Source organism: Rhipicephalus sanguineus, chromosome 8 (assembly GCF_013339695.2).
Source record: "Rhipicephalus sanguineus isolate Rsan-2018 chromosome 8, BIME_Rsan_1.4, whole genome shotgun sequence".
Classification (NCBI taxonomy): domain Eukaryota; kingdom Metazoa; phylum Arthropoda; class Arachnida; order Ixodida; family Ixodidae; genus Rhipicephalus; species Rhipicephalus sanguineus.
In genome coordinates, this window is record NC_051183.1 from 17,381,264 (window position 1) to 17,405,115 (window position 23,852).

Sequence of the window (23,852 nt, forward strand, 5' to 3'; positions counted from 1 at the left end):
TGCTCTAAATCTAATCTGCCACTCCCACTACTCTTTCCTTAGCATTATTTACCACCCACGATCTATTCTACATCATAACATTTCCCATATGTGCGATACGTTAGGAAGAAACCCTACATTAATTACTTATTAATTAATGCGTTCTTAACTGTAACTTAGCGATCTTTATGACTAACGAAGGAGTAAGCAAAAGAAAGGTCGAGTATGCTTCGCCTTGCAACAAATATGCTCTACAGGAAAGCTGCCTCAGCGCGTGAAATGACTGGTCCCTTATGTTTTGTTGCAGTGCACACCTGACCATGAACATGTCATAAAAGGATTCGAATACCTTGCGGACATTATCTACCAGTGGGAAACGTAAGTGTCGCTCAGGCTACCTAATATGCGCATGAGATTGCTTGGCGATGCCGTGGAAAGGTTGTTTCGTCAAAGGCGTGTTCTTACTTTTGCAGAATGCAGACAAAGCTGTCACCTTGCGGATTATAAAGAAAAAAGTGTCTTAATGTGTGGGCTAGCTTATGCGCGAGGTATCGTTGCTGTCAGTAAGGTTTTTTTTTTCCCATCTAATACAACTTAATGAGAGAGTGACATAAAACCGCGCGGGTGACGGAACACAAGTAGAAGTTGACATGACGGGCGCAGACTAATAGTTGTTAGATCACTTGTTAGTCTGCGCCCGTCCTGTCAACTTCTTCTACTTGTGTTCCGTCATCCGCGCAGTTTTATTTCAGTTACAATGTCGTACCAACTAGCCCCCCAACGTACATTACTTGAATGAGAAAGACCTAACTATTCAGTTTCAAATAGACGCACGATTCGCGTCATCGTTTGTTATGCTGCCAGAGTATTATCGGAAAGATAAATTTTGCGCAAAGCTGTCTGAATTGGATCCAAGGGCTTATCCAAGATTCTGTGTATATCTTTAAGGGAGGAGGCTATAACGAAATTGTGCGTGTGAGGGGAGGGGGGGGCACAGGAAGCGTTATATTGTTAATAATAAGAGTTGCTGGGGTTTAACGTCCCAAAACCACGATATGATTATGATATACGCCGCTGTGGAGGGCTGCGGAAATTTCCACCGCCTGGGGTTCTTTAACGTCCACCTAAACCTAAGCTCTAGCATTTTCGCCTCCATCGAAAATGCTGCTGCCGCGGCTGGGATTCGATCCCGAGACCTGCAGGTCAGCATTCGAGCACCTTAGCCACTAGACCACCGAGGCGGGTAAGCGTTTTATCGTTATCTCTACATGAAACATGATAATGACTTCGCGTTATGCAAGGCGCGTTTTCGAGAAGTGCGAGAATGACATTGCAAACGTTAGCTTTATAAATGTGCGCGCGCATCTGAATGATCCTGTCTCTCCCGTAACAGGTGTCGTCGTACGTCGGCGACGTTGACCAAGTACACGACCATTTCGAAGAAGGGTCCCACGAAGGCCCTCGGAGGAGGCGAGTGCCGCTTCGTCTTCCGCAAGCGACTCTTCAAGGCGGTGCGAGAGATCCCCCAGGATCCTGTCGAAGTGAGCCTGCTGTACGCGCAGGCGGTACACGACGTCGTCAAGGTATAATATACCTCACGAAGAGTGGCCCTTATTGTCGCATTAGAAGGATTCCTAAAGAGCTACAGTTTACGCGCATTCTAATTCAATATTTTTCATAAATTCATGGAAAAAGCTTTCTTTGCACTTAGTCCCAGAAGTGAAACCGTTCAGTTAGCATTATGACACACTTTCTGATATATTCCATGAACTTGGGTCATTCTTTAGATGCTTCTCAACACCCTCGACATGTTGAGCCTCAGTCCATCTGAAGCACAAAGTGATCCTTGTCACTGCTAGTCCCCTGCAAACGGTTTCTTGGTTTCTTTGTTTATGAATTTTGGTATTCTTGCAAATGTTCGTCCCTTTCTCGCCAGCGTCTCAATTAAAACAGCAATTTCTTAAGATATCTAAAAAATATAAGGTTGACTCACTATGTAGCTCCCTATGGCAATCAGTGAACCTGTTTTCGCATACGTATATCGAAAGTCAAATAAATACAAGAAAAAATGCACGCAGCAACGAAAACGGCACGCTTTGCAGCAGAGTCCGAGGTTGTACACAAACGAGTAAAGCACCACCAACAAAATGATTGAGTGGGAAACAAAATTGCGCAAGTTTCAAATGCGAACTATCGTACCTGGACGGCGTATTCTGTCGGAATTTCACGACGTCACGAGAGCTGGCCACAGCGACACGGACAATTGGACACCATTTGAGGACTAATGCTACTATTGTTGACTTTGCTGAGTTCCCCCAGCCAATAGGAAAGACTGTAGAGTTCTCTGGGCAACTCAGAGCTGACAAGATGGCGAACTAAAAAAAAAAATGGCAGAATAAAACGTTGCCATAATAATAATCTGAATGTTTCACGTTGTAAGGATTGTGATTATTTTTATCGGCATATCCTTCGAAATGGAGCGGTGAAAAAAAGTACCCTTTAGCCAATCATGATCGACCCAGTAACGACAAACGCGCTAATCGTTCTTGCAAGCTTGCTCCACAAGCTGGAACAACTCAGTTCACACTGTCATTGATAAGTTACAACTTGGCCGTTTCGGCATCTTCATTCGTTGCGCAATACAAAACTTTAGGCTTATAAAGCGAAACTATGCTTTTTTACTTCCTAAGGCGTAATTTACCGATCACGACTTGACACATCCATTTTCGGTGTTTCATTGGAGGCGCTTAGGTCCCTCGGAATGCTGAGATGCGCTCCTTCGCGCATGCGCACTTGTCGTTTTCCAGGCGGACAGCTTCCCTGTGGTGGAGAGAGTAGCTCTGCAGCTGGCTGGCCTGCAAGCTCAGGTCTCTGTTGGCGAGCCGTCAGAAATCGAGGAGCTTGACAGGTAACCCTTGTTTGCTTGTTTATTATTGTTACGGCTAGCATTGGCCGCAACAGTGTCAGTAGTAGGTGTAATAGTGCGAATTCAAGAGGAAGAGGTCAAAATACCGACTAAACTTAAAAGCAGCATTTGACATTTCGGCTTTCCCACGGGAGCCTTACTCACAGTAACCTTAAATAGGTTGTCATACGAAACGTTAAATGCTTATAAATTCTTTTGTTCACTGCCTTGGCCCCTTCTTTTTACTATGGGAGCAATGGTAGTAGTAGTGGCAGTGCCAGCAGTAGCAGTAGTAGTATTAGCATCAGAAATACTACGTCGTTCTGCATTCACCTACGTTAGCTTATAATGTCAGGGTAAGTAAACACAACCTGATACTTATGTAAAGATATATGCCGTCCGGTGTTTCTTGCAAAGTAAAAACGAAAAATCACTGTATGCTTAGATTTTCTCTGTCCTGCCAGAATGCCAATAATTACTATTATTTTCGGAAACCTTAATTTTTACATTTTTGCTTCTCTCTTTTCACCTTTCTTGTGACGTTTGTTCCGCGGTGACCAATCGATGGGGCGAAGTCTAGGGCGTAATTTTGAGCACACGCATTCTTGACGTCGCAGGTATCGGGACGTGGAAAGCTACATCGCTGAGCGCATCAGGGACACGCGTCCCGAGAACGAGTGGATCCAGGCTCTGTGCACCGCCCATAGAGTGAGCCACAGTTTACTGTGCCCAAATACTGATGCCTTACTTGTGTCTCATTATAGCAACAGCTTCTTGAACAAGTAGCTTTCTCTGCCAGTAAGTGAGTCACAGATAACTCCACGCCAGGGTTTTCCCCAATTCCGCCCACCACACCGCTTTACCGCCCGCCACCTTGGATTACCGCTCACCATTTTCGATAGACCACCCACCTCTCCGACTGTACCCTTTTAAAATGCGTGCCTGAGGAACTAATAAAGAACAACAGTGCGCGCGCAACGCCAGCGAGCCGTGCCTTCCGCCACCTGTTCGTGTAAAAAGGAGTCGGAATAGGTGGCCTTGTGATTTCAAAGATCGTCACTTAACTCTCCAGTACCAGCGTTAGAACACAGGCGCCATTGCTTCCGTTTTCTATGTGTGTCATAGATGCAAGAAATTCACGAACAGAAATGAAATGCGGATGTGTGTCGGAAACAGGCAGTGTGAAAATCATTTAAATAAACATCGCGCCACCCCTTCTCCCCCCCCCCCCCCATCTCCAGCTTTCAAAATGTCCACCCCAAAAAAATTTCTTGGGAGGGCCCTGCTCTAAACATGACGGGCTAAACCGGTAGCCTACACTACCAATAGCTTAATCTGTCCATAAACAGACAGCATACTCTCTCAGCTTAGGCTACCCACCGCCCGCTGTGCAAGTAGTTTTTTTTTTTTGTGTACCCATAGTTTAGACAACAATTGCTTAGTCTGCCTATGCCTTACGAAAACATTTGCCTCAGATAATGCCTATGATATCTTGAATACACCCACATGCACACTGAAGTGCCAATAGCCGCTTAATTAGCGAAAGGCCCCGTCGATCATAGTACAGTAATGTCATTTCGCTCTTCTCCTATTGTGTTGCTTACTGCACGCTGCTATTATTGAAAAGACACAACCTGCCCTGTTCGATGTCGTTTTGCAGTTCACTGGCAGCTAAATTCGTTATGCAATGTGAGATCTTAGGCTTAGAAATCGAAACCATGTACTCTCGTTGACTATCGCGCGTGCCTGTGCTCCTTCCTTCTCTCCCTTAGACGTACGGAAGCGGAAAGTCCGAACTGGTGTGCAAGGTGTGGTACCTGTCCATCGTCATGCAGTACCCGCTCTACGGAACCGCCTTGTTCCCAGTCACCTGCCGCGGCTACCTCACCTACGGTGCGCTCTTCCGCCATTTTTTACTCCCTTTGTCTATACAACCTTGTAGCTTGCGAGCTACACATTAGCGAAGGTACAAATTAAAAAAAAAACAATACTGACGAAGCTTCTTACGGAGCTCCGTTAAAGAGCGCCACAGGGTCAGGATTAACATGGAACCCTCCACTACGACTTCCCTCATAACCTCAATGTCGCTCGGGCAAAATTAAACAAACGATAAACCCATTAAGACTTGAACAAACAGGGCTAGACACGGTACGGTCATAGAGTGACAGACAGGGCGCTGAACTAACAACCACAGTGGTTGTTGGTTCGGCGCTTAGTCTGTCGTTCTATCACTATCCCGTGTCTAGCGCTGTTTGTTCCCCTCTTAAAGGGGCCCTGCAACACCTTTCGTTGTTATATTGGAATAGTCCCATTATTGACGTATGACTCTTCACGAGCCATATGCCGCAAAAATTTTTCGAATCCGTCAAGTCTAAGTGGTGTTACCAAATTATAGAGATCACGTTCCGCAGCTTTCTCTCTCAACTCAACGCAGCGAGCGCGCGGAAAGCTGCGCGCGGCGTGAGGGGAGGGAGGGAGGGCGGAGGTGCGAGGAGGCGACGTCAGCGCCGGCGGCATTTTTTTTCATTTTTTTCTCTCTGGCGTCTCGGCGCAACCACGTGGTCTGTGCCGCCACTTCCGGTCGGCTTGCGTCGTTCTCGTCGAGCGGAGTCGATCGCGCTGTGTATCGCGCGTGCTTGAAAACTGCGCGTCGGTTTGGTAATGTTGGGTGTGCACCTCGAACGCCGTAGTGTTTTCATCGCTCTGCCAACCATGGAAGCAAACGTGCGCGCTCGTTTGGAACGAATGACAGCTGAGATCGGTTTCGGCCCATACTCCGATACACCGCCTCGTAAGACGGCACTGGCAGACGACCCCGAAGCGCCGCCATTACCGGACGCCAGCATTGTTATCGGAGACACGCTGCGCACGTGCCTCGGTCGGTCGTGAGAACGTGCCGACGATGCAGTTCTCAGCGGACGAGGCAACACTCGAACGGCTGCCACTCTCAACGGCAACCGGCGATGGTCAAAAGCACAGAAATATTCACGTTTTCGGCACTGCGCATGGCGAAGAAAACGGAACCACGCAACTACGAGCAGACGAGCTGTCGGTGAGACCGGAAGTGCTAATATTAATGCTTGTTCGGTGTTTTTAACGCGATAACATAATATAAACATACATATTATCTACTTATTGAACTGAAAATTAACAACGAAAGTAATAATGAGGGTGTTATCGTGATTATAACATCAGCCAATGGTGGAACTGCCGACAATCGCGTCATATTTTGCGGACTAATACATCATTTGTCGAGAGAAGAGGGAGCGATTTTCAGCTGACTTTGAGAATTTATTGTAAATTCCAGGCCGTGCGCATCGCTATAATAATTGGTTCGCGTGTTCTCGGGAGCCTCGACTACCGATCGGCAGCGCTTTTTGAGCATGCTCGAAAAGTGTTGCAGGGCCCCTTTAATGACGTACCAACCAGCCCATTCATGTGCACTCCTGCGTAAACCCATTAATCGTGTTCGAGTTGTCTCGCGCAGTACCCAGCCAGGGCAGGGCTTTTGATCTCTCTTAGCCATTATCAATCGCGAGTCCAGCGGTCAAGTAAACTTGGTAAACTGGAGCCTTACAGACTACTTGTTTTTTAAATGCGAATGCATTTCTTAGTCGGGGGTTGTCCTGCGTTCCTGACCGGCGTGCGCACAGGTGTTATCAAATCAAATCAAATCAAGTTTATTCATCTCTCGAAATCTATCTGTCTGCGCGCGCTCCTCCTCGCCCCTAGCAACACCTGCGCCGCGCCTAGCAACCGGAGCAGGTGGTGAGCGGCGGAGGGTAAGGGAGAGGAGGAGTGTACCCGCTGAGGGCGCTCGCATCGCGGAGCTCGCTCGGCGGAAAGAGAGCTCGGATAGCTCTAGCTCGGGCGCTCCTCGCCGCGCTCGGACCTATATATATATATAAGGCAGGGGGCGCGCGCTTTGGTGTCTTGATAGCGATGGAAGTCGGTGAAGTCTAACCTCTCTCGGCAACGATACCACTAGGACGAAGTGTAACACAATTCAACTCGAGCATTACGCCTCTACGTGCACACTCTCGTCTCTCTTCATTAATTAATCGCACACTCATCGGGTGCACCCTAATGCGTTCGCATTTCCTCGCGATCCCCTTCGGGGAGGTGCGTTTTTTTATTCATAAGTTATAGGAATTCCGCAATTTGTTATTTGTCACCAACGGTACATGTCCTTGTCCTCTCCAGGCCGCTTACAGAATTCTCGTTCGGGCCAAAGGAAACTACTCAAATGCAAATGCGTCAAATGGGTCATGAGCATTTGTAACGAATTATGTGGGTAGAATACTACGTTCGTTGTAACCGCGCCGTTCACAACATAGCTGGGACGTACGAAATAATTCGTTATACAGCTCATTTCATTGTAGAAACGTCACTTGTCAATAACATTTCACTGCACTGACTTATCGCATTACTTTGATCTACCCATTGCGGTGGTATAGTGGTTATGAGGCTCGACTGATGACCCGAAGGTCGCGGGATCAAATCCCGGCCACGGCGGCCGCTTTTCGATGGAGGTGAAATGCTAGAGGCCCGTGTGCGTAGATTTAGAGATTTAGGCTCGTCTTTAAAGGTGCGCTAACTGAACACAGACACTGCACAGAACGAAAAATTCAGGACACACGACGACGAGCGCAATACGTCGTGTGTCCCGTTCGTACTGTGCAGTGGGTGAATGCCTTGTAGCTCTAGCCCATAGATTTAGGTGCATGTTAAAGAACCCCAAATGGTCAAAATTTCCGGTGCCCGGCACATACGGCGTCTCTCATGATCACATCGTGGTTTTGGGACATCAGACCCCAACAATTATTATTTACCTTGGCCTGTAAAGTCGTCTAAGGAGGCGACAGATTGACACACTGTGTAACGCACATCGTTTGGTGTCTGCCATGACCAGACCATCAATTGCTGCTGGGCGTGAGCTGCGAAGGCGTTCTTCTGGTGAACGCGGACAGCAAAGCCATCCTGAACGCGTACCGCTACTCGGACCTCGAGTCCGTGCTTGTCAACGAGGAGGACCGCCTGGTCACCGTCACGCTGTCTAAGAACGTGCCGGACCTGCACAAGTGCTACCTGTTCGAGACGCCCCAGCACCAGGAGGTGGCGTCGCTGGTGGCCAGCTACTGGCCGCCGCTGGCCGCCCGCATGAAGCCGTCGTACGAACTAAGCGTCAAGGTGAGTCACTCACTTGCAGTTGAGATATTCTTCTTTAACAGGATGGCGCAGATATCATCTTTAAAAAAAACACGGCTGATCCCTCTGTCATAGGAATCGATATATAACACGCAAGCGAAACGTGCCTTCGCAGAAGTAGTTGAGCGTTTGTTGTTCGACTCCCAGCGACGGAAATTTTTCTTCTTGTTTTTTCTTTGCCATCTGTTGGTGTATATTTTACAACGTCATATCCCTGACGGAAATACGTCAGTGGAGCCGTGGTAGACCCCGCCATAAAACATTTTCGTGTTTAAAAAATTCAGAGCCCTTCCACTACTGTGAAGATGAAAGCCAGCGGCTGCGACTGCATGTTCCGCGGCAGCGGCATCACGCCGTTTTCGCGCCCATTCCCGCTTCTGTGCGCGTTCGCGCTCCGTCAATTGTCGCTGCTCTTCCTCCGAGCGAACGACATGGGTCCGTCCCATAGCGATTGCAAAGGGCAACTGCTAATAACAGCGCTAGTGCGATCTCTACGTCACGAGACAAAGGGGCACAATGGTTGTTGGGAAGTGCCGCCGCCGAGTATCGCGACACGAGTGTCGCGCCGAGTATCGCGAAAAGAATCGGTGGTGACGAGCGAGCAAAGGGCACCTGTGGCGAGGGGCGCCGAAAATTGTTCTATGCTTCCTTTGTCTGTGGACCTGATCCACCAGTACCATACAGCCTGGCTGTAAAAGCGCCTCATTTCAGTGGCTTATACAGCTTTAAACAGTTCATTTGATGTGGTATCGCTTAAGCTCAATGACGCATATCTGACTTAGTGCAATACTCCGGCAATCCCGCGCAGAAATCGCGGATGTGTGCGCAACGGCGGCAGCACCATGATGACAGTGGTGAAATAACGATGACTGCCGCGCAATTACAATGTGTTGTCGCCATAGTGACGACACGGATGACGGAATGAATAATCAAAAGGAATGCGCCGTCATCCTGGCATTCTGCACATTGCCTTGCACGACACGCGTCTGCTTGAAGTCTGAAAGTCGTCATCGTCAAATATTGTTATCTATGTATGCAGCAATGTACGCACTTCGAAGCTATTGATAGAACGGCCATTCGCTTTTTAAACAGTCTTCGTAAGTTGTTTTCTTATCTCGACGATCGACTTGAATGGCTCGTGCAACATTTTACCCTACCTCTTCCTCTCCCTCTCTTTGGTGATCGTGTCTTACAGGGTCGCCTGGCTTTCGAAGACCGTGTGAAGCTTCACCAGGAGGTGATGAACTGTCGGCGCACCCTGGTGGACAGCGGGCTGCTCAACAAGCCAGAGGTGGCCACCCTGGGACTCTTCAGGAGCACCCTGAGGAGGTGAGCTGACAAACCGCCCCTTGCGTTGTCGTCGCAAGCAGAGGGTGCTAATTACCGGACAGTCCTGAAGCAACGGGAAGCAAAGAATTCAACAACTAGCTGGCGGCCTGCCTGCTAGCTATATGCAGACAACATCACAGAGGGATTTCTCGAAGATAGCGTTGTGTGTAAAGAAGGATTCTGATTTATAAAAGATTTCTAGCTTGTGCGGTATTCCAGTATATGCAGAAGGGTTTACGGAATACCGGTTTGCCGGACGTTGTTATCGACATCTTGTAACGATTCGTGCAACCACGATTATAGACACGTTGTTTTGTTTCATCTTATTCAGTATTATGCAGCTGCTGATACTTTACACCAGCAGAGAAGTAGAATGCTCTAGATTTCTGCAGTAAGGATTCTATGCTTGCCTGGTTGATCTCGGCCCCGCCTGATTGCACCACCTATCCGACCCCTCGATTTGTTATCATAATTGGCCCACCAGTCGTTAATTTCGATTGTACGCGAATCTTTTTTTTTTTTTTTTTGCTTTGAGAGACACTGTACACATTTTCCACCGTGCAGGTTGAACAGGAATCGTTTGGACAAGCTCCGCCAGGAGTATAGCTCGGAGGGCTACAAGTCGTACCAGCACACCTACTGGGCCTTCGGCAAGACACCCATCGGACAGAGCTTCCTGGTCATGGCCGAACCGCAGGCGGAGACCACGGCCGTTAAGGTCTACAGCTCCATACTCATCTTCTCCGGACTTCTCGAAGAAGGTGAGCAGCATGGCTACTTTTTTTCCGTTCGTGGGATAACTTTGAGCATGCTAGCAGCGACTGGTGTGTCATCTGGTCATTCTTTGCTTGCTATGCAGAGGACACCGAGTGGCACGGTCAGCGCGATTTGATCCAGCTGGCGCAGTCCATCATCGAGTGCTGCATGGTGCGCGAAGTACTGCTCAACGAACTCTTCATGCAACTGATCAAGCAGACCACTGACCACCCGGGTGAGTGGGAGGGGGAGAGGAAGGAGAGGTGTGACGTTAGCGCACGTGTTCAGAATGGGGTAGGTGTGGGTCTCCGTCTCGTAAGGCTCACTGCAGATGTAGCGTGCGCCTCCTTCTACTTTCGGGCCGTCGCTCTGCGCAGCGACGGTCTTGGCTTGTGAGCGAAAAGGCGATCACTTCTGTTTGCGCTCTTCATCCCGGCAGCGTTCTAACAGCCGTGTTCGCGGTCATCAAGTGAGACGCGTTTATGCGTGCCTGTGCGGGCATGACACCGTGCTTGTTAACTTATAATTAACGAGCAATTAACGAATTAACAAAGGGCAGGGAGGTTAACTTTCCGTTGTCTAGTTTGCAAACCGACACATTGGGAGATGAACTGGGCAGTAAATGAGAGGGAGAGAGAGAAGGCACGGGTCTACATGATTCATATGCATGGTGCAGCGTACCTAATGGGGACTTAAGCCTGTCGCCTTTATGTATTGCAGAAGGGATCGTGTAACCGTCTGGGTTGTTCAGCTGTGAGACTAGGCTTCGGTGAACTTTTCAGCCTTAAAAGGATCGTCACGTCTTCTCAGTGCATACTAAAGTCAACAATTATTAGCAAGCAAATATTTTCATAAGTATGGCATGTTGTTGAGCGAATTGGTCCATAGATTCAGCAGACACGTTTAAACTGCGCTAAGAAGACAACACGTTCGAATAGAACGCGGAAATATTTTCTAGAGTCAAGCGAGAAATGAGCCTCAGTTTTTGTACCGCTATCAATGCTCACCCGCCGTGATGATCTAGTGGCTACGGTACTCGACTGTTTGCCCGAACTTCGCGGGATCGAATCCCGGCCGCGGCGGCCGCATTTCGATGGAGGAGAAATGCTAGAGGCCCGTGCGCTTAGATTTAGGTGCAAATTAAAGAACGCCAGATGGTCAAAACTTCCGGAGCCCTCCACTACGGCATCCCTCATAATCAGATCGTGGTTTTGGGAAGTAAAGCACCAAAAATTAAATAATATCAATGCTCTGCTGTTGATCTGAAGTGCGCTGATTCGAGATCTCATACACCGCCAAACTCTGCAAAATCACATTTTCACTAACAAACGCTTTTTGTCAAACGTCTCACCTCGGCCACTTCTTTCACGGTGTGTTTGAAGAAACATATAACTTATAATGTGCTGAATTTTAAACGGCGGTTCCGTTTATCAGCGGTCCGTAATGACAGAAGAACACGCATCTGATTCTGATGCGCGCATGCCTACCAGAATCAAATTATTTATCTCGATAAAGCGGTAAGAATCGTACCGCTATACGATGGCGTCTCCCATTCCGGCTGTGTGCAGACCCCAACAGCCGGGTGAACGTGCGCCACTGGCAGCTGCTGTCGCTGCTCTGCAGCGTGGCCGCTCCCACGGACCGACGCATCCTGGGATACCTGCACGCGCACCTGCGGCACTGCGCCATGGACGTGGTCACCGAGGAAGGACAGTTCGCGCAGTTCGCGCTAAAGGTAATATACACGTGCAGATCCTGTTATCAATGCGCTTATTTTAAAGCAATGACAAATCGTTGAACAGCTATAGGGAAAGTCGCTGGGGCCAATGATTCCGCAAGAGGACTTGTCTTCGTCAGGGCCCTGTCGAAGACAAGTCCTTGATAGATAGATAGATAGATAGATAGATAGATAGATAGATAGATAGATAGATAGATAGATAGATAGATAGATAGATAGATAGATAGATAGATAGATAGATAGATAGATAGATAGATAGATAGATAGATAGATAGATAGATAGATAGATAGATAGATAGATAGATAGATAGATAGATAGATAGATAGATAGATAGATAGATAGATAGATAGATAGATAGATAGATAGATAGATAGATAGATAGATAGATAGATAGATAGATAGATATAGATAGATAGATAGATAGATAGATAGATAGATAGATAGATAGATAGATAGATAGATAGATAGATAGATAGATAGTAGATAGATAGATAGATAGATAGATAGATAGATAGATAGATAGATAGATAGATAGATAGATAGATAGATAGATAGATAGATAGAGATAGATAGATAGATAGATAGATAGATAGATAGATAGATAGATAGATAGATAGATAGATAGATAGATAGATAGATAGATAGATAGATAGATAGATAGATAGATAGATAGATAGATAGATAGATAGATAGATAGATAGATAGATGCGGCGTTGGATGTGGCGTTTGGCACGACCAATTTGGAATTTTATCAGACGCCATTGTTGGTACGACTAACTTTGCTGCTCACTGCTGTAGTATAAAAAGTTCACTGTCGTGAACTTTTTTATACTACATTGTTGGTGCAAATAACTTCGTACGATCATTGGTGCGACCCTTCTGGAGCCTTATTAGTACGCGCCTTTACAATCATACTGTTTCTACGCGCATACATTTCGCTATTCAGTATGCCCATTGCTGCGTTTCTAAGCTCGTCCCCTCACTTGCTCTCGGGTGCGTGCGCAGTGTCTGATGCGCACACTGGAGACACGTGGACGACGGTGGCCTCCGTCACGGGACGAGGTGTCGTGCACCACAAGGCGACACCCGTGCCGCTCCAAGGTGCACTTCCTCGACGGACAAGTGCAGAACGTCGACTTCGACCCCTGCGTGTCGGCCGCAGAGGTGAGTGAGCGGTCGCACCGCTGTGCGCGAGTTGGAAGCTATATGCTATACATGGTACGCAGCTTACATTTTCGAATCCGAAGGTTGTTTATTGGGATAGAGGGAAAATTCTGCCGGCATATATAAAGGCGCCTATATGCTACTCTGTGTAGGGGAAGGGGATTGAGCACAGAAATGCCATAAGAGCAGGAGGGCAGGATATATATATATATATATATATATATATATATATATATATATATATATATATATATATATATATATATATATATGTGTGTGTGTGTGTGTGTGTGTGTGTGTGTGTGTGTGTGTGTGTGTGTGTGTGTGTGTGTGTGTGTGTGTATGTGTGTGTGTGTGTGTGTGATCGTGGTATTTGGAAGTGAGAACATAGTGGTTGTGGTGTAAGTCACTTTACAGTTTATCAATTAAGTTAATGTATTCGAGGACCTTGAGACACTCGTGTCATCGACTTCGCCTTAACGCAGTATTCACCAATGGCTACATGTGCCGCCTTGGTTGGACCACTAACCCATTGTGTGACAACTGTGGTGCAGTACAAACAATGGAACATCCCTTACAAAAATATTAGACTGTCTATAGGACCTCTGAAAATAAGTTTAGACAGTTTATAGACCGTCTAAATTCATTTTTGTAAGGGATGTTTTGTTAAGATTACCAGGCATAAAGAGAAGAAAGAGCTTGTCTTCAAAGTAGGATATGTACATTTTCCCAAGTACCTCTAGATCTCGGGAAAATACTTGGACCTATATGTCTTCTCCTTCTCAGCAACGTGGAATTTTTTATTGCGATAACAATTATATAGATACTCGAGGCGTACTTTTTCTGTCGCCGTCATGTTCCGTATAAACTCCAAATATTTAGCATCGCCCCCACGTCGCATTTTCTATGAGCGAGCGAAAGCTTGCGGAGGTGCAGACGGGTGCGGCTCAAGCAGAGATGAAACGCGCCGGCTGGCTCTGTCAGGCGAAGGAGCATGAGAGGGTGCCTGTGGGAGGGGGGCTGCGTCGTTCGGGCAGCGACTGCGAATTTATATCAAAAGGATGTGGTCACGCGTTGGCGCGCTCGTTATCTCGACAGACATCAGCAGACGGCTTCTACCCTTGTACTTGTGCTCTCACGGCTTACTTCGCGTTGAGGCGACATGCAGCAGGAAAACCGCTTCGCCCCCTGGAGCGGCCGTATTCTCTTACGCTGGCGTTTTGTGGAGTTACGCGAGATCAGATGCTAAAGGTGTTAGCTGCCAGCCTTACTTTTTGTAACATTCCAATTTGTTGCTATCGCCTTCACTGCTTCGACGTTGCGGCGAAACTCTGACCCTGGCTCGCAAAAATGAGAAGCTTTAATATGCAACTGTCTGTTGTATGATTGTGCAGATGCTCACCATGCTCAAAACGCGCATCAACCTGAGGTCCACGGCCGAAGGATATGCCATTTATGAGGTCATCGGACCGACAGGTATGTCCCTGTGTGTGTGCCTTTGTGTCCGGCTTCTAGCGTCCTCAGCTTCACATACTGCAGTTGTATCTCGCTGTGTACACCTTGAATTGTACGAGTTGTGCGGATGTTATGTGAGGTGATTCAAATGTCGGGGTCGCCATGCCATCGTCATCGGCATGCTGCTGTCGTATACCGTTAACATGTTTGCTCAGTGAATGACGTATGCCTACAAAAGGTGCCTAAGCCTGTGTCTGCTTATCTGCGTCGTTTTTTTAGTACATTATTTCCCGTGATTTCTGGCATTAGCAAACGCGGTCCCTAACTTATCACGCGAAATACTGCATCAGAAAAGTATCGTTACTTGCAAAGATGTGGTGGAGGTAATGTATTGAGCTTTAAAAATACAATTGCTCTGTTTTAATTCCTGCTACCTACGATGTCAGATTTTTATAAGCCTCTGTAGTGGAGGGTTCGATGGAAAACTGTCTCGCTAGGTAAACTCGTAGCGCAGGAACTATAATAGTGTATTCGCTGCTCAACAAACGACAAAATTGATGTTTTCGTGGCCGCATGGGACTCGTATCACAGCGCACAGAATTGATTTGTGTGTTATTCTGTTGTGTTTTGTGGAAAAAGTCCTCATAAAGGCACCGACATGCAAATTTCGCCATGTCTTGGTCAGTTTGGAAGCTGTATGACTATTTACTGTAATAATCCAGTCTACAATCAAGAAATCAGCCTGTATATAGTCTTTATTAATATGGATATAATCGACATCTGCCCAATGTCCACTTCTTTTTTATATAGAACGAGCCATGCTGCCGGACGAGAAGATGGCCGACGCGATGTCCAAGTGGGAACGCTGGGCTCAAAGCCAGCAGGGCACCGCGAAAGCCAATAAGCAACAGTACTTCCTTTTCAAGGTACACTAGCACTACAAGCGACCTTCTACGGCGTAGTTGCTTTTTAGTGGCGCAGGCATGGAGTGACACTCCTGTTTCTCTTCCAAGCACTTCCGGTCGAGCACTTACTTCCGGTTTTTCGAATATTTAGAAAATGTGTCTTAAAAATTAAAACTGGTATGAAATCGATAGTTCTGGTTCAAGCTGAGAGTTATATTGGATACCCATAATATCGCAGCAGGTTTACTTAACATAAGAGCCAATTAACTGTCAGGATAATTAATGTAAATTAATTTAATGATTTTGTTGAAAGAGAAGGCGGTTTTCTAATGAGCAGCTTAGAGTTACTGTATATGCTACCTAAATGTAGCATATGGGGATGTTGGTGAAATGCTAGCCTAAAGGTAGCATATACAGTAACTCTAGAGCAGCTGGCATCGTTGCGACACCTGTGGGAGTAGGCCTCAACCAAGAGCTTGTTTCTACGCGGCTTCCGAGATCCGCTTTGGCAGTGCGACGAAACGCGAAGTTAACCCAAGGAATACACGAGAGAACGCGAACGCCGAGGTGCGAGTGTCCCTTCCAGACACCAAAGTGAAGGATCAGGGTCGCCTCCAATCTTTTTTCTTAGTTGCCCGTGGACGCAATGCGCAAGCTTCGTGAAGTAGTAATCACCGTATATTCACTAGTGATTCAGGATTCACACGCGTTCACCCTCGCAGAAACACCTGATGCTGGACGCCTACATAGACCTGAGCGACCCCGTTGAGGAAGAGCTGCTGTTCCATCAGCTTGTCTACAACATCCGCCTGGACAGGTTCCCTGTGACGGAGCACGAAGCCGTGAGTTTTTTTGGCAAGAACTTTGCGTATCTGCCTGCAAACAGGCGCTTCTACCTGGATAATTGAGAATTCTCGTATCGCCGATAGCACAGCACTTTCACAAAATCTTGCATTTTAAGTTTGAGATGGAGATAGTACCTTTTTATGGAGGTGAGGGATGAATGGAGATGTGGTGATGTTGAGGGGTGGGGGATGTGGGGATGTTGGTGAAATGCTGCAAGTCCTTCTTGCAACAGTCGCTGCATCTTGGAATCTGTTTTAGTGAACTGTGGGGAGAGTAGGAGGTCCATTAGCGACAGATATGACAACGCTCTCGAAATTAACAGTTCTGCCACGGAATCGAGTCCGAGTCAGTGCTTTTCTTCCGGAGAGGGGGATGTGGGGATGGGGTTTAGAGTGATGTGCTGTAAGTTCTTGCATGCAAGAGCTGCTTCACCTTAGATTTTGTTTTACTGGGCTTTTGGGAGCGCGAGGAGGTCTATCAGAGACAAGTGTGGCAACACTGTAGATGAACGGTGGCATCAAACGAAAATGTAATTTTACAGTGACATTCCTAGACGCTATTAACCGTTCGAGGTCTCTATATTGAAGTCAATTCTTGTTTTGCTGTTTTTGTTCCCACCAGGTCACCCTGTGCGCCCTCAAGGCTCAACTGGACTACGGGGACTTCCGGGAGGCAATTGTTGACTATAGGCAAGTACTACACCTTGCCTTTATGTAGTATTTCACCCACGCCCAGCAGATTCGCCTTATCTGTAAAGTACGTAGCTGTTCTTGAATGAGTGCTGCTTGCCACCAAAATTTCAGTGCATGCACTTGCCAGGTTGTAGATATAGAGCGTCGTTAGGGTGGCTAGAGGTCATCGTAGCGCCATGCTTGTGAACGTTCTAGACTACACTTCTTATCTCGCTGTTTTAGCCTTCCATTACACTCGCAGTGTGTAAGGTAGGAAACTGCATTGAGTCTAGTTAACCGTCCTGCATATGCTCCCTTCTGTGTGTTCCGCACAGTTAGATGCATATGACACACAATAGGCTTCAGAAAAGGTCGTACGAACCAGGGCCGACGCAATGTGGAAAATGTTCTTTCAGGTAAAATTTTATGTGGCCACACATCTCGAAGGCTTCGGATAAGAGGCTTCTCGAACAATTGCAAATACTAACAATAGCTTTTTCCACCGCAAGTGTATACATGCTATCGAGTGACGTGAATCTATCTATCTGTGCTTTCAGAAAAGTGATGGCCCAGTGTCTTCCCATGCGGCTGCTCAAAATGATCTCGGCCGATCACGTGGTGACGCAGCACCAGGCTTTGGCCGGCATGAATGTGCAGGAGAGCAAACGCGCCTTCCTCGCCTTGCTTCAGTCGTGGCCCCTGCACCGAGCCACCATCTTCGAAGTCACGGTCAGTGTCACTCGTACAACATCCTTGTCACGTAACCGCTGGTTTACTAGGCGAGTCAGGGCAAACGCACATTTTATCGTGAAACAATTGTACGCACCATGAAGCAAAAAATCCGATGTCCTTCCGGTGGGCGTCGGCGTTACCACCCGACGGCAAGAACTCACACGCGATCACGTGATGACGTGATGTGATAATGTCATCTGATACGGACGTCGATATAGTCGTCACAGCCAGACGCGCCATGCTTTCGCATTCAATGCACGTAAGGTGACTCGCCGTCGGCGTCGGCGCTGCCGTGAGGAACTCCACGTGGCACGCGAGGCGTTCCTCCTCACCCTTTCTTCTTTCGCTGTACTCGTTCGCTCGGTTACAACGGCGCGTGCCGACGCTCGACGCAGGAACGAGCGCCTAAGAACTGCGCTTTAAAAGAGACACGGTCAGAACAAGCGCGATTATCGATGCATTTCAGTTTGCATGGTTGCGTCAACTGTATTTTGTTTTAACCACCGTTCGCCACAAAAGCGGCGCGGCAGAATTCGAGATCGAAACTATGCATCTGTTGCATTCGGGAACCTGGTTTGACGACAGGTTTATGCGCGCGCTTTTTCGCTTTCTGGGCATCTGAGATAGCGAGTCCGCATGGCTCTGGTATCCATCTTAGATTTGTTTTATTTCCTTGCAGCAATCCTACACATCGTCCTGGCCTAAGACATTGTGGTTCGCCGTCGACCAGACGGGCGTACACTTGCTCGAGCTTCGCACACGGGTAAGACTAAAAATATAATAACCTCAGATATTTAACAGCAACGCGATATTGATACAGACCCTGAATATATTTTCACAGCGCTATTTAGCATTCATTCGATGCAGAAAAGACATTCATAACTGAACAAAACAAAGAACAATCTTTTCTGCTTTCATTTATTGAGATTCGCGCCCGTAGATTGGAATGTCTGCACGTTATTATGTAATCACATATTCTAAAGTGTTATGCTCGTATTTGTGCCGTTTCTGGTGCTCGAAAAGTTCAGTTGTTAAATTTGAGGCGACCCTTGATTCTTTTAGAAAGTAACGCAATCTTCTTTCTTTACCGGTAAATGATCCACTAGGCAATGACCGGCCGCGAAACATAGCGTTGTGGCAAGCACACACACACACACACACACACACGCACACACACACACACACACACACACACACACACACACACACACACACACACACACACACACACACACACACACACACATATGTATATGTAAAAGTGCGTGTGTGTGCGTTCTTAGCTTTCAATCCTGCAGTTATTTTCCTACTGCATAAGGCCATTTTGTCAATGGGGAGTAAGTTAATATTCATCATTACTGTTCCTTTTATCTGCACAGATATAAGCACCGTACGAGCAGTATTGTACTGCCGATAATCGTCTCCTCTCATATAATACTTCATCGCGGGATTGTCTGCGTAACTTTAAGCTGTTTCAACCTGCGCGGGATAACCTTTTTACGTCCTGTTTTCTGAGGCATCTTTTTGTATTTCAGAATGTGCTGTGTGCCTGTGAATACGAAAGCATCGTGAACTACAGTCCATCCCTAAATAGTCTCATGATTGTCACTGGAGGCGGCAAGAAGGGCGCCAAGTACATATTCACTACCAATCAGGTACGCATCACTTGTCCAAAACCTTCTCGTCACACTGTCATGCATGGCGTATGCGCGTTTCTCGACCTATAGTACAAAGGATGCTATTCTGGACACTGTAGAATTCCGCCATCTTGTCAAATTTCGTAATGGCGGCATTTTAAGCGAATCACAGAGGCCATAGCAGCCCTCTGGGCCAATTGGAGTTGACCAATCGCGGAATTTGACAAGATGACGGAATTCTACAATGTCCAGGGGAGTATCTCATGTTAAAGAAGGAGCCAACAGCACGGGAATGCTGATAATAATAATGATGTTGATGGTTATCCACATACCCAATAAGGACAATGGAACAAGAACAGGGCAACAGTAGCTGAGAGAAATTGTAATGATGCATATAGCTCATGCATGGGTTTATTGGTTTCAAATGGCTTTGTCTCTTGGCAAAACTAGCCATTTTTGAACACATAACAGTTGAGAATTGTTTCAGAAACATGCTGCTTTTCCTCTGAGGCACCCAGAGGTAAAGCACCTTTGTCTGACCTTTGTGCTTTTCTTGCATTAAAGTGTCACCCCCCCCTCTCTCTCTCTCGATCGCTTTCCATATCATCGGGTTTTCCACTTTTTTTTTTTTTTTTGCAGGCGTTGCAGATCGCCGGCCTCATCAAAGACTACACCAACGTGCTCCAGATGAAGCGAAAGCCGATGGAGCGAATGTGGCACACGCCGCACGTCGACGCGAGCGCCACCGCCACTCAGGAAGGCGGCATCCAGCAGGAGCCGGCGACTCCGCAGGGGTCCGAGCCGCAGCCACAGCCCCAGCCCGTGGCTACTCGGCCAGTCAGCATCCTCTACAAACCGCCTCCGCCGCTTCTAGTCGGCGAGGATTTTGTCTAGGAAATTTTCGGAGGGCACATAAGGACGAGTGCTCGGGGTATATACTTATGTGTTGTACGTAACCGCAGCAAAAGTGCTCATATCCAACGAAATTTAGTTGGTTACGATTCCAAAGAGCGGGGAAGATGCTTACTTCGATGTCGTTGCGGTGCTGTGTAAAGAAAGAACGAAACTTTCGTACGGGTGGTTCAGGTCTTGCGATTTACCGGACGTTCCAAGCAAAAGTCACCGCGAATGTCTCGTAGATCGTGAATTGGGCATATCTTACTGAGCTGACCTGCGAAGGATTACCAAGGGCCTTGGGGGTCTAAGAGGCACCAAGGGTTACCACCCTTGGTAACCAAGGGTTGCCAAAGGTTACCAACAACCTCGTATATACGACGCACCCTCCATGACGTGTATATAGGTGTAATCGTTGGCGTGAAATCATTTTGTGTCGGAAAGCGGTGAAAACGTGAAACTGCCTGCGGTCACTGACCGAGCAAGTGAAACAGAAAGGCACCCTCAACGCAGCCGCGAGGGATTCGAACAACGTACTTAGCTCCCCATCGGCAGTAACATGCATTTCGTTTGAGCCGTTCTGGAAGAACTGCGCGACGGCTTCTGGCGTAAAAAAAAATAATGCATTGAGCGCGGCCTGTGAGATCCGGCAGGCGTGCACAATCTCGGAGGCCGTGCCGCGGTGCGACAGTGAGATTATTTATCCCTGTCAGTGAAATCTGATGTGTCACGTATACCTTGTCTTCAGTAATTTCGCTTGAAATAACCGTATGTGTTGTGCGTGCCATCTTGCATGACCGGACAAGATTATTGCCTGTGAGGAAATGGGGCATATATGAATCATTCAGCAATCATTCAGCTCTTCTTTCTCCCAGTGGCGGATCTGCGCCCTCTTGTGTCACTTTGAAAGTACTCACTGGCATGAGAGTACTTGAGGGTACTCACAAGCTTTCTTGGGGACAGCGCATGTCTTGAAAAGGAGAATGTTCAAATTCGAGTCTCTAGACTCCGGTGGTTCACTCTGAAAGTTTTTGGTTTGCGTCTCGGCATCATTATGCCGAGACGCATATCGCCGAATTCTGCCGTGCTTGTGTTTTTAGCCAATCAAAGAAGATGTGGACATCACGTGAGGCAATCACAGCAGACAAAATGAAATAATCTATGGCCTGGAGAAAGTGAGGCACCATTGAGGGAGTAGTGCTTCTTGAATGACGTTGTGGAATAGCAGCGCAGGTGTACCTCAATGTTTGACTGCTTTCCGCGTCGCACGATGGCGTAACAGTTTCTGCCAGTCACGAAATACTGATGCGATGACACTTCTTTTCTTGCTCATAATTTTCTCCGAGAAGATACGTGCGATCACACTGCATGTAGTACGTTCGCGAGCAGACGTTTTGAGACCATGGCAACATTAAAAATTTTAAATTTTATCTAGCACAGCCCCGCAATTTGGCATTCTTTTAATGTATTGCATAAACAGAAAATGTATAGTCGTGAGTAATACGAGATGGAACACTGAAATTACCTTTTAAAGGTCATAGCGGCTAAACGCACTTGGCAAGTGCAAAAGTGTTAATCACATTAGATTCTCAGGCGGAGAGGTATCTCTGGCAATTCAATTTCGTCACATTCCTATCAGTGTATTACAAATAATCATTGAATGCGAATTTGGTGTTCCAGCTCATATTGCTCACGAGAGTACGTGTAGCCGTATCACTTTATTTCATCTGGCGTCATGTAGGCTGTGAAGGAAAAAGAAATGTTTTTGTAGCATCGCTGGTTTCCAGACCTCAGCTCGAGGATGTATGTTTTGCGTTCTGCAAACAGCTTCCCCTTTGAACACATTAAAAAAATTATGTCGCCGGCGCTACACTCTCGGCCATTTTTCGGTATCGCTCACGTTAGGTAACGGTCACACACATTCGTTAGGCCTAGCTTTCGCAGAGCTGCCTTCATCTTGAACTGAGCATCCAGAAGTTACATTATACATCTGGTACAGACCACTCGGCTGTATGGAGATCGGTCGATCCGAGAACTAACATCCAGTGAGTTAGAAATATTACATCTCACCGCTGACACCAGTTGCGAGGCGTTCGTAGTACCTACTGCTACCCGTTAGTTATACGGAGCCTTGGAGATAGTCTCCACAGGCTATATGCAGAGTTCGTAACTTCATGCGCAGTGCCGGGTTGTTTGGTCGGGAATCGATCAGTATTCCTGATCGTTGAGAGTGAGACGAAACTGCTTGATTACAGAAGTGTTGAAAGGCGGGCAAGTTGGTATAGGTTCATACTGAAAATTGGCAGCGCAAACAAACGGGACACAGAAGAGGAACACAAACAGGCGCATTAGTAGCATTCAGGAGGTAACGACGATCAATCGCGGCTAGTTGATAGCTCATGTCTGCTGCGTCTTCGAAACACTGTTGAAATCAAGCATGAGAAAAAACAAGCACTTAAGTTAGAAAAAAAAAGTCAGGTGTTCAGTCCTTCGAAGGTGAAGGACTCTTTCGCTAAAGGCGCTGCTGGCGAGGATCGTGTTGGTCGAGTGGGTGAGCTGGTCGAGTGGTTGAGCTGATCGAGCGGTCGAGCTGGTCGAAGGCGCAGCAGAAATCTTTCACTGCCCTGATAAATGAACTTCCATAAACATGAAGAAATAATGCTCTGTTGCAGAGCTTCTTATGATATATTTTCCGGCTGAGCAGAGGTTGAGGTGACATTATAACGTCTGTGTCATTCGCTGTATAAGGGCTTTCCTCCGTAATTTGCCGATAGGAGCGTACGATCTTTTAAATTAGTAGTATTGAGTTGGGTCACGAGTGTGTATAACAATCTTCCAAATGAATTAGGAAAAGGGGATTAGAACATTTCAAATCTTACGTAACACAGTATCAGCTGAAAGTAAAAAAAAACGCGACTAGGCGATCTTCCTCAAGCTACATATACAACATCTCAACGTCTCCGAATAATTGTGTGCTAGGAGCATGAAAAGTTTTCTTGTAAAGTTTTTTATTGTTTTTTTTTGTCACGATTTGCGTAACGACCTAGTTGTAGTGGAACGTCCTCCTCCAAAGAATACCCTGTAGTTTCGCTTTAATTCAAGTACGCCCTTCCCTGTCATGTTCTTTTTCCCGTCAAGCATTTTCACCTAATTTCGTGCGGGTTTACTTCTGGATCCTCAGTTAAACGTAGTCCTACGACAACACAAGACTCTAAATCCCATGCATGTTATAGTCATTTTTTTTTAATCAAACGCCAGCCAGTTTCGCAGTCGTATTGCGCCTCCCAGTTTATTGCATCTTATTTCAACTAGCACGTGACTGCCACCTTAAATTTCACGCACAAAAAGCGTCCTTATAAGATTGTCGTATACATTTTGAAATTTTAAAACAAATTGGCATTGCATTAACTGAGAACGGCCCAAGCGGTTTTTTTTTTTTTACATCGTCAACATTGACACTCAAGTCTTTCCTGTGTTCCGCGGACAGAGGTGGTTCTTTGCCGCCAGAATTTTTTTAGCACAGTGCTACGACATCCTCTTGGTGGCTCAACTTTTCTCGGCAAGTGCTTATGAACCAAGAGTTTGTCGACGTGTAAATATAGTGCGCGAAGTACTCGTAATATATTTCCCTC

At 46.9% G+C, this 23,852-nt stretch overlaps 1 protein-coding gene across 1 annotated transcript in view; it reads left to right on the forward strand.

The window, feature by feature from the left end:
* Positions 1–22,635, forward strand: part of LOC119401480 (myosin-VIIa) — a 109,149-nt gene extending 86,514 nt beyond the window's left edge. Inside the window, exons 26-44 of the mRNA XM_037668318.2 lie at positions 287–357; positions 1,373–1,562; positions 2,787–2,887; positions 3,502–3,592; positions 4,657–4,777; positions 7,797–8,074; positions 9,288–9,421; positions 9,986–10,182; positions 10,281–10,412; positions 11,746–11,912; positions 12,922–13,080; positions 14,475–14,556; positions 15,346–15,461; positions 16,163–16,282; positions 16,908–16,975; positions 17,515–17,686; positions 18,369–18,452; positions 19,225–19,344; positions 19,966–22,635. Coding sequence (XP_037524246.1) covers positions 287–357; positions 1,373–1,562; positions 2,787–2,887; positions 3,502–3,592; positions 4,657–4,777; positions 7,797–8,074; positions 9,288–9,421; positions 9,986–10,182; positions 10,281–10,412; positions 11,746–11,912; positions 12,922–13,080; positions 14,475–14,556; positions 15,346–15,461; positions 16,163–16,282; positions 16,908–16,975; positions 17,515–17,686; positions 18,369–18,452; positions 19,225–19,344; positions 19,966–20,220 — 2,658 coding nt within the window. The 3' untranslated portion in view covers positions 20,221–22,635. The remainder of the gene's footprint in view (positions 1–286; positions 358–1,372; positions 1,563–2,786; positions 2,888–3,501; positions 3,593–4,656; positions 4,778–7,796; positions 8,075–9,287; positions 9,422–9,985; positions 10,183–10,280; positions 10,413–11,745; positions 11,913–12,921; positions 13,081–14,474; positions 14,557–15,345; positions 15,462–16,162; positions 16,283–16,907; positions 16,976–17,514; positions 17,687–18,368; positions 18,453–19,224; positions 19,345–19,965) is intronic.
* The last annotated feature ends 1,217 nt before the right edge of the window (positions 22,636–23,852 follow it).